A 10584-nucleotide genomic window follows, 5' to 3' on the forward strand; every position below is an offset into this window, starting at 1 on the left:
CACAGGGAGAACACCATATAGACTTGAAGGCAGAGATTAGGGTGATGCATCTACAAGCCAACGAATGCCAAAGATTGCCAGCACATCACCCGAACCTAGGAGGAGGCATGGAATAGATTCTCCCTCTTAACCCTCAGAAGGAATCAACCCTGCCAACAACTTGATCTTGAATGTCCAGCCTCCAGAACTATGAGAAAAGAAACTTCTGCTGTTTAAGTCCCCTAGTCTGTGGTCTTTTGTTACGGCAGCCCTAGGATATGGACAATACTCTTCTTTAGGCCTCTGTGGCATCCTTCTCTTGGTTCCCCTACAGTTTCAGTGGCTCCTCCTCCTCCTCTAAATGTTGGTCTGCATCAGAATTCAGTCCACCCATGTGTTGTTTTGGGTTTTTTTCCCCCTAGCCTCTCTAATCTAGGTGATCTCATCCACTTTCATGGCATTAAATGCCACCTAAGTGCTGATGACTTCCATATCTAAACTCCAGACTGACCTCTCCCTTGGCCTTCAGATTCTATTCTCCTACTTCTCCACCTGGATGTCCAGACATCTCAAACTTACCATGATCAAAACAAAACTCTTAATTCAGCTCTACGAAGCCCGTCTTTCTCGTCCCTGTAATGCCCCCCCGTCCTCTTCACCCAGCTGCCAAGGCCCCAAACTCAGGAGTCATCCTGGACTCCTCTTTCCCTCAGTTTCACATCCAATCCATCAGCAAATCCTGTCAGCTCTGCCTTCAAAATCGTACCGATCCAGAATTTAACTACTTATCACCATCCCAGAGCCAACGTCATTTCCCTCCTAGAATATGGCAATAGCATTCTCCTCTGCTTCCATTCTCGCTTCCCAGAGCAGCCTGAATGATCTTTGAAAACATTAATTGGAGCGCTGGAGTCCTTCTCTCTATTGGCAGCCCCACCACACTAAAAATAAAATCCAAAGCTCTGACTGATCTTAAAACTCAATTAAAATGGTTCAACTATCTCCTCATGAAGCCCACTCTACTTGCCCTGCCCCTCCCCCTTTCCACCTTGTTCCTGAGACACTGCACTGGAACTACTTGCGTCCATGTCTGCCTCCCTAGCTGGACTGAGTTTCCTAAGGATAGAACCCACACCTTTGTCATCTCATTAGCCACAAAGCCTGGCGCCTCGCCTGACCCAGAGGAGGCCATCAGTGTTGCTTGTTAAACAGACACCTCAGACAAGTCCCAGCCACCAGAATGACCTCCCAGCTTAAAAGGCTGCCTCACTTTTAACCTTCAGTCTTATCTTTGCCCCCTATATCCCAGCAAGTTGGGTAACTTCATTTTTGCCACCTTTGAACTCGGAGAACCTGGCCTGCTAGGCTTTTGTTTCTCTCCTCCCTGGGAAACCCGTTCTCCCCTCCCCAGCCCTCTCATTCCCACTCCCTCAGGGTGGTTCAGGTTTCTACTCCATGTGGGCAAGAAATTTCCTTAACTAAGACTCTTGCCAGATTCATGTTCTGACTTTTAAAAGGTCCACTGGGACTTGTCCAGCACTGCAGTGATACCTCAAAACCACTTAGAGACACAGCAGGTGATACTTCCTACTGTTTACTACTGAAAATCCCTTGGAAGCCCCACAAAATTTTCCAGTATGAAATATGACTCCCACTGGAGAGTTTTGAAAACTTCTGGGTAAAATGCTTGAACAAAGGTCACATCACCTTCATCTTCCATTTGGGGGGGGTTCAACTTTGGGCTATGGCTCTGCTCTCCTGGCTTAGTTGTTGTGAGGCATCTCAGAAGTTCAGTTTCCTTTCTCATAAAATGAGGTTGGTTAAATATCACTTGGCAGCAAACTTCTTAAATGCAGAGGATTATCTTTATTTACCTTTTAACCCTCAGCCTGGTACCTGGTACAGGACCCAGTGCATAACTCAAGCCTGTATGCTTTGGGAGCAGAGGCATACTAGGCAAACTGGGTAGCACTGGTAAGCACAGCCAATGTCTGCTGACAGAATTAATGAATGAGCCATATCTACTTTCCAGGGCAGTTGTAATAAGAAACTGATACATATTAAAACACTCTGAAAAGCAACAAGTATTATATCAACTTAAGGGATTATATTAAACATGGCCTAAGAGGAATAACACAAGGCGTCAAATAAACTTGGGTTCAAATTCCAGGTCCAAGGCTGAATGGCTGTGTCCTTAGGTAAATTATTTCATCTCTCTGAGCTTCAGTTTCTTCATCTGTAAAATGAGAATAATATTCACCTGTTGTATCAAGTTGCGAGGCTAGATTTAGCTGACAAACGCTAAGACGCCTAGTGCAGAGAAGTTACCATTTGTAAACCACTATTATTTTCCTCTTGTACACTAGATGTTTTCGTATAAACATTTAAACATCAACCAATCTTGAAAACGATAGCTTTGTTTTTCTCAAATGTCATTTATTAGAAAATACAATTCCAGAGAAAGGAGGAGAATACAAGGGCGTCTGGGAAGTGGGTACAGTACACAGACCTCTTTAAACCAGGAGCACAGAGGCTCAAAAAATGAGCTACCGGCAAAAAGCCAGTAATGCATCTATGGTCCATTCATCTGGAGAAGTCCACCGCCGTGCCCCACGCCCTTCCCCTCCCCACAGCAGCCAGCTATATCCTTGGCATTTTTAATTTAAAAGAAAAGTTTCAACTTCCTTGCTGCCCTGTGGCTTCAATGAATGGAGGTTCTTTCTCCAGCTCTGGAATGAGTCAGCAAAAGGAGGCATTTCTGATCCTTGGAGCTGGGGAGGAAGCTGAGGAGGGACAGTTCACAGAGTACCCCCAATTAACTGTTACCCAATCATGGGGCACATCCAGCCAATTCTGGTTTAAAATGTTAATATCAAACTCCAAGTCTCTCCCTTTTTTCAAGGAAGACAACCTTTGGGAGTAAAGCACAAGAGTGAATTTCCAATTCACAGAATGATGAGTATTAAGAGATGAGAGACCCAATCTCTCCCTCCCAGCTCAGCTCCAGGGGAATCAATCACTGCTCCAATCCAGCCTCCTCAAGTCCAAAGAAAACCCCTGGAAAAATGACAGTTTTGACAGGACCCCACATCCCTTTCCTGCAGTTAGGGCATCCCTTTGGTTCCAGGCTAAATAGGTTTATGGCCCCATCGGATGAGGGAAATTCTTATAAAAAATGTGACAGAAATGGAGTTTGGGAGACAAGCAGCACATCAGGAGTGGCGGGTATTGTGAAAAGCGTCCCAGGACTACGCAGCAGGTGGCCACAAGGGCATCTGCAGCCTAGAGGTCCCTTCCCAGGGCCCAGGTGCCCTTGGGTGAAATGAAATCGAAGGGCCAAGGCAGCATTTTATCCCACCAGACAAAACAGGAAGGGAGAGACCTATGGGGGGGTGCACCCCCAGCGTATTCACAGGGACCAAATGGCCCCCAGAAGGGCGAGAGAATGGAGGGGTAGAAGACAGTATTCAGGGCGAGTCCTAGCAAAGTAGGGGAAGATGAAAGGAAAAACTTCCCCGGAAAGAGCACGGACGGGTCCCTGAATACAGGTCCTTTGGCAGAACCCCATACAGAAGGCCCTTCCTTACACACATAGGTATCACGTCGCTCTCCTTTGGAGGCAAAATCAGAAAGGCCTGGCAGCACAGGCCTCAGTTCAGCACACACAGCTCTCCCCCTCCGTCCCTGACCTGCCCCTGAGGAGGAGGAGCTCTAACCGAGGACCCACTGGGCCCCTCCCCAAATAAATTCCTATAGAGAGAAAAACGAAAACAAAAAACAAACACACACCTAGGGAAAAGTCCAATAAGAACCTTAATCATACAAAAAGTCCAAATAGTCCTCCTCTTTTGCCTTCTGAGGCATATGCAAGTCCCTTCTCACAAGGCTTCCTGTCCAGTTAGGACAACATTACTATTTCATTTTTTAAAAATAAAAATAAAGACATCCACCCACCTTGCCCCAAAATGCTACTTCATACAGCCCACCCCACACACCCCAAACCAGGCATTGCTCCCTTGACACAAGGTAAACTTAAAACTTTGCTGCAACCTCACAGCCTCCAAGGGGCTGCTCATCACAACCTACCCAAATCCAGTCTGCAGAGCGGGGGATGACAGAGAGCCTCTTATTCTCCCTGCCTCCTATCATGGAGGCCCAATCCACCTGAACAGCGGAAGGCCCGCCAAGGGCCCTGCCCTTTCACAAGTAAAGGACAAGTCAAGCAGGGAGAGTCCTCTCCCCTAGCTCCATCACCAGCCTGGGGTCCTGGGCCAGGGCTCTGCTGGGCTCACGAGGTCTCATGACTTCGAGATCCCAGTGCGAACCAGCCGGTCTTCTCCTGGGCCAGGTCCAGCTCTCGCAGGCGGATGTGCACCTCCCCAAGGAGAACGTTCTCCCAGAATCCTTGCTCACTCAGCACACTGAGCTGTAGCTCCCGCTGCTGCAGGTCACCCTTGGGGATCCCATCATACACCAGCTGCAAATGCAGAGATTGGGAAGAGGGAAGTGGTAAGAGAGGGAACTCGAAGAATCCAAGGGGGCACATTTAAAAGGGAGATGCTTAAGTCTGTGGTGGCTTGATTTGCTGAGGCTAAGACGACTGTATCTCCCTAACCAGAATCTAAGGGAATAGAGAAAGCACACAGAACCCAAGGGAAGCATTAAAGAACTTTGTTCTTTGCTCAGAGTTCAAGCAGGTGAGGGGCTTTTTATTGGAGTCACTGCTTATTATCAGCAAAGCGTCAGCAGGTTCCTTTTCCCCACAGGACAGGGCCCAGCCTACGCCCCAGCTGTGGAACGCCAACCCTGAAGGTCAGCAAACTTTCTATGTAAAGGGCCAGATAGGAAACATGGCTTTCCAGGCCTTCTAGTCTGGTCACAACTACTCAACCCTGCCATTTATAACAGGAGAGCAGCCACAGACGATACTGAAATGAATAGGTGTGGCCATGTTCCAATACAGCTTTATTTACAAACCCCTGCCCTCCCCCAACACCTTCCCCACACACCATCTCATTGTAGGTTGGGTTGCAGGTTTTCCGGGCCACTTTGGTTTTCTTTTTAGTGGTTTTCTGAGGGTCAGGAAGGAGGTAAATTTTCACATAGGGGTCGGGGTCATTTCCGTCCTGGAGCAGTTGCTACAAAGGGAATGAAAAACAACAACAACAAAAAATGAAGATTCTTATATCTGTCTTTTTATCACCATTCCTGTGATCACACCCTGATCCAGACTCTTATCTCACAAACCTGACTGCCTGCAATGCAGAGTAATTTATCTGGCTGTCTCTTAGATCATTCCATTCTGACCAAAATATCTACCATGAGCATGTCAGGTGCCCTAAAATAACAACTGGATTGTCTATTATAGCCAGTCTGTACACATGCTCAGGGCATGCCTTACTTGCTCTGTGTTGAATGAACCATCATGTCCCCAGATATCTCCCTGCCTTGCCCAGCGTCTTCGTCTAGTTTGTGATTTGATCCAAGTAACCCCCTAAGGGGTGGAGAAATGAGTCAGAGAGATTCAGGTTGCTTGCTCAAAGTCAGCCAATTAGTGATTCTCCCAGCCTGACCTTTAAAATCTTAAGTTAGAGCTTGTCATGCCTGTGGACCCCAAGAAGAAAGATTCATTTGATGTGAACCCCAAGAAGGAATTTATCTGCTGAGTGAGATGGATTTCTCATGGTCAACCAAGGGCCCACACTGTATGAATAATAAAAGCCTAGTGGGCAATTGCTGACAGGGGCTTCTTACATCCTCTGTATACCAGGAAGAACCTCAGACTGAACTCTCAGCTTCCCACATGCACTATGCCCTGCTGGTTCATGCTGGCTGAGTCAACATTACTATTCCATTTTTTAAAAATAAAAATAAGGGAGTTCCTGGTTTTGTCTTTTTGACCCATGAATTAAGAATGGCCCTGTTCCATCAGAACGGCTCCATAATGATCAATCAGCACTGAACCATTTGGAAACCTCATTTGCATAAAATAGAAACTTTCTCTACAAAAGATGGCTTCCCATTTGTCTCGGTGGAGCACAATTTGGATTGCTACCTGAATCTGTGTCTCTTGAGCAGGAGTTCTTCTTGCTCAAAAAAATGCTTTTTAAATCTTTACTACAGTCTTAAACTTAATTTTGGTTTACATGCCTCTGCTCAAAACCATCCAACGGTTCCCATCTCATTCAGGGTAAAAGCTAGTCCTGACAGTGGGCCCCAAGCTCTAGTCAGCTGTGCTCTTTCCAACACCATCACCCCCCGACTCTCCCCTTCATTCCAAAGGCTTCAGCCACAAGGTGCCATTACAGTTCCACGTGCACCAGAAGCAGGCTTCCCAGCCTTTGGGTTTAACTGCTACCTCTGCCTGGAACAGATCTCCTTCAGATATATATGCATGGCTCCCTCCAACACCTGCTCATTAATGAGGCTTCCCTGACCTCTCCATGCAAAACTGCCACTACCCACATTCCACCCCTCTATTCCTTCTCTGCTTTATTTCTTACCAGAGCACTTGCCATATATTTGTCTGTCAGCCTCTTCCTACTGGAATATAAGCTCCCTGAGGGCAAGGATTTTGTTTTGTTCACCCTGTACCAGAGCTTATGGAGCAGTGCCTGGCTCATAGTAGGTACCTGATGAACACTTGTTGAATGAATGAATGAATGAATGAATGAATGATATAGTATGAATGCAACCCAGGTTTCTCTGATTCCAAAGCTCATGCTTCTTCTGCCCCAGCCTACAAAAGTCCAGCAGATTGCAGGTATTCAATAAAAGTTCCCTTCCCCTTCCACTCACAATGGTCTTAGAATCATACCAAAAATTTTAGTAATTATATACTGCATGGATTATGCTCAGATAACTAGGTAATAAGCCCCTTGGGCCTCTCTCTTATTATAATCACCATAATTACCATAATAATAATACCAGGCACTATGTTAGGTGCTCTACATGCACTATCTCATTTAATGCCCAGGACAACCCAATGAGGTAGATGCTAACTTTATCTTCATTTAATGAGGCTCAGAGTAATTAGGCTACTTGCCAAAGACCACAGTTGGTAAGAAGCTGTGTCTAGTATTGCTTGGTCACATCCTAGGCCTGGCGCAGTAGCAGGCCCATTGGTGGAGCCTCAGTAATCTTGGGGTTACTCTCATGAGATGGGGGCAGAGGTCTGACCAGTCAGAAAAGTACCAGAATATGAACTACATGAGGATTGTGCATGCACTTACCAAGCCCCGAATATGCATCACCATGATGAAGAGTTTATTGTTTTTGTAGGAGATGGACAGCTTCACCTCCCCTCCCACCTTCCCAACAGGCCGGGCCCATGTGCCGTCTGCAGGGACAAAGGAAACCAAGAAAGGTCATGAAGCCAGCCCTGTCCCCATCTGGTACCAGGCAGATGTTTGTTTTCCTCTGACTCCCCTATCCCCCAACAGTATCTCCATGTTAGGTTCCTGATAGCCCCTGGGGGACTGGCCAGGGGGCATCTGTGAACATGATTTAGAGTTCGGTCGGGATGGGTCTATCCAATTTGTGTCATTACCAACTGAATATCCAGTCCCGGGGGCAGCTGTGCAAGGAGCTATGGACCCCACAGCCTGAGTGGGAAACCAAATTCTCTAGCCAGTTACAGAGACAAGGGAAGAAACGAGAACTGGGCAGGGTAGGGGCAGGAGAAATTGCCCTTGGGAATGGTTCAGAGGGGTTGGCAGAACTGTCACAGGGAAGGCACTGTACCTGAAGACTTGGGGGCTGGGCTGGTGCCTGCAGCTTTCTCATCCCGGGGCAGAGGGTGGAAGAAGGTATACACCAAATCACACTGGAACGGAATCAGAAAACAGGGTCATTCTTCAACAAGGCAATGGCCCGATGAAAAAAAGGAAAGGGACTGTTCCAGAGTAAAAGACTTAAGAAATGGAACAACCAAACGCAATACGCAGGTCTTGTTTGGATCATCGCTCAAACAAACCAACTGTAAAAAGAATTTAGGGGGTGAGAGGAAAATTTTGACTATGGGCTATGTATTGGATGATCTAATGACACTGTAGTTATGTAAGACTATGTCCTTATTTTTTAGAGATGCATAGTGAGTCTTTAGGGGTAGAATGTTATGATATCTGTGATTTACTTTAAAATACTTCATACGAAAATAGATGAAGCCAATATAGCAAAATATTAACTGTTTAGGTGACAGATATATATGTGCATTCATACTGTTTCTCTATTTTTCTGTATGTTTGAAAGTTCTCATAATAAAGTTTTTTTTTTAAAAAAAGAAAAATAACAAATAAAACTAAGTCATTTCAGGTCAAAAGCAGTCTCTTCTTTTCTACCATTCTCTCCCCTACGAACACGCCGTCCCCCCTTAAGCAAAGAAATGCCTGAGCCAACCTTGGACAAAGACCATGAACCCTACTCTGGAGAATGTTTCCTAAGTAGCTAGGGAAAAACAAAAACAAAAACTAGAATGTGTGAAAATACCCATTCTAGCATTAATAGTGGGGGAAAAGGACATAATCTAAATATCTTACAAGAAGCCAATGGTTAAGGAGACTATGGATGCATTAATTTGGTACAGATATTTAAAGTTATGCTTACTATAATAAATGCTAAGTGAAAAAAAAGAGTATTGAATTATAGTTAAGCTATGACCCCTATAAAACTGTAAGTCACATTTACATATGGACAAATAAGAAGGAAACATGGAAATGGGTGATGGGACTCCTGATGGCTGTTTTGTTCCTATGCCCGTTATAATACCAAATTATAATATCATTTGTTTAAAAAAAAGTCTAGGCGGTATTAAGAAAAAGAAACAGCAGGTCCAAGAACAACAAGCCAAGACTCAATTAAATTTTCAGCCCCTCCCAGGAATGTGACCTTAAACTAGTCTGGAATCTCCTGGTCAACATCAGTGAGGTAATCTGTCAGGTAAGACCCTTGTGGCCCTTCCCAGGGAGAAGGTGCCCTTACCTGAAACAGTGCATTCTTTCTTTTGCTACTGACTTTCTTGTCCCGTCCAGTTTCTGCCTAGAAAAACCTTCCATTCTATACAATTTGTCAGAATACCTCTCTACTTACTAGATGGGATGCTGCCCGATCCTTGAATTTACTTGGTTGAATTCTTGTTTGTTAACAGTGGGTATGTAACCTAACCTACACATGTAAACTAGCAGGTAACCTAGCATGGATTAATCTTGTATTGGTGTAGAATTAACCCCTCATCATTCGCAGAACATGAAAGCATTCACGAGACTCTACAAGAGCAAGAAAAGATTTGATAGTCAGGCAGACAGAGAGATCTGTTGGGAACTGGCAAAAGGGGTTTTGCCAGGGCAGTCTGACAGAGACAGCTGCTGAGACAGAGGGGTAAGAGAGATACTAGCAGAAGGAGTTTGCCAGGGCAGAGTCTGATGGAGACAGCTGCGCCGGGTTTGTTTAGCTCGGGTTTTATATTTTTCTAAGCAGGATGTAGGGTGCTTGTCAGCTTGCAGGGGGGCTGCTGTTACAATTGTCTTCTCCAAGGAACTGTCCTGTTTCCATATATGACGGATGTCAGTTTGCAGGGGGTTGCTGTTGCGATTGGGAACCGTTCTGTACCCATCCATGATGAGTGTTTGTTAGTGTGCAGGGGGTTGCTGTTGTGATTGGGAACTGTTCCGTTCTCTCCTATGATGGATGTAAGGTGCTTGTCAGCTTGTAGGTGCAGTGCTAGCCAGGGGAGTCAGAGCCAATTGCTTAATGTTTAAGCTCGATCCTGTTAGCCCAAAAGCTTGCTCCTGTTAACTCTGCCTGTCCCATCCTGCCAGCTCACAAGCCCGATCCTATTAACTCTATTTACTTGTCTCATCAAATCTTTGTTTAGAGTTTATAATTTTGCCTCGATTAACCTGCAACCCCACTGAGATCGCTCTAAAATGTATAAGGTTTGTGTAATGCTATCTTGTAATTCGCTAAGTTTCACAGAAAGACCAAGACTTGATCAGACATTTAGCCATACCTACGTAACCCCTGACACTGGTGATTGCTAGAATTGTTTCTCAGGAACAGACCCAAGGTGTTTTGCAGGACCAGGGGGATGAACCAGCTGAAACTTCCTCAAACCAGCCACAGAAGCCTGAAGGACCCCCCCCAGTGACCTCCTCCTCCTCGTGAACTTTCCTCATTATACCCTCATTATAATAGTAAAATCTCCAACCAGGTGCAGAGATTCTCTACCATTTTTTAACATGGGATGTAGGTATAACCATGTTTCCTGACTGCACATACACTGGAATGTCCCCTCCTATAGATGCAATGACAAAGTCTACCTTGATATTCATGCAGGATTCCCCCTAATAAAGATGGACTGGATGCTTTGTTTGGGGACACACTGCTCTGGGAATGATCCTGGTGTGTCCTTGCTTGCTGGATCCCAATAAAGTTCTTTCTCATAAAATCATCTCCGAGTTTTCTTTTGGCCAGCAATTACTGAGCATGGGACCCGGATAGGTCTGGTAGCAGATACACTCAACCTACTCAAAAAAACTCCTTCTCCTCAGGAACTCATTCATTCCTCATGTTCTAGATCAGAACCAAGCCCTCTGGGATAGCATCTGA

At 45.5% G+C, this 10584-nt stretch overlaps 1 protein-coding gene across 1 annotated transcript in view; it reads right to left on the reverse strand.

Moving 5' to 3' along the window:
• Nucleotides 1-2521: 2521 nt before the first annotated feature.
• The window catches only part of PIK3C2B (phosphatidylinositol-4-phosphate 3-kinase catalytic subunit type 2 beta), a 64770-nt gene continuing 56707 nt past the window's right edge, over nucleotides 2522-10584 (reverse strand). The window contains exons 29-33 of the mRNA XM_019649617.1: nucleotides 8334-8349; nucleotides 7723-7804; nucleotides 7212-7318; nucleotides 4989-5117; nucleotides 2522-4456 (exon numbers count right to left, since the gene is read on the reverse strand). Coding sequence (XP_019505162.1) covers nucleotides 4268-4456; nucleotides 4989-5117; nucleotides 7212-7318; nucleotides 7723-7804; nucleotides 8334-8349 — 523 coding nt within the window. The 3' untranslated portion in view covers nucleotides 2522-4267. The remainder of the gene's footprint in view (nucleotides 4457-4988; nucleotides 5118-7211; nucleotides 7319-7722; nucleotides 7805-8333; nucleotides 8350-10584) is intronic.

Source organism: Hipposideros armiger, unplaced genomic scaffold (assembly GCF_001890085.2).
Source record: "Hipposideros armiger isolate ML-2016 unplaced genomic scaffold, ASM189008v1 scaffold_134, whole genome shotgun sequence".
Lineage (NCBI taxonomy): Eukaryota > Metazoa > Chordata > Mammalia > Chiroptera > Hipposideridae > Hipposideros > Hipposideros armiger.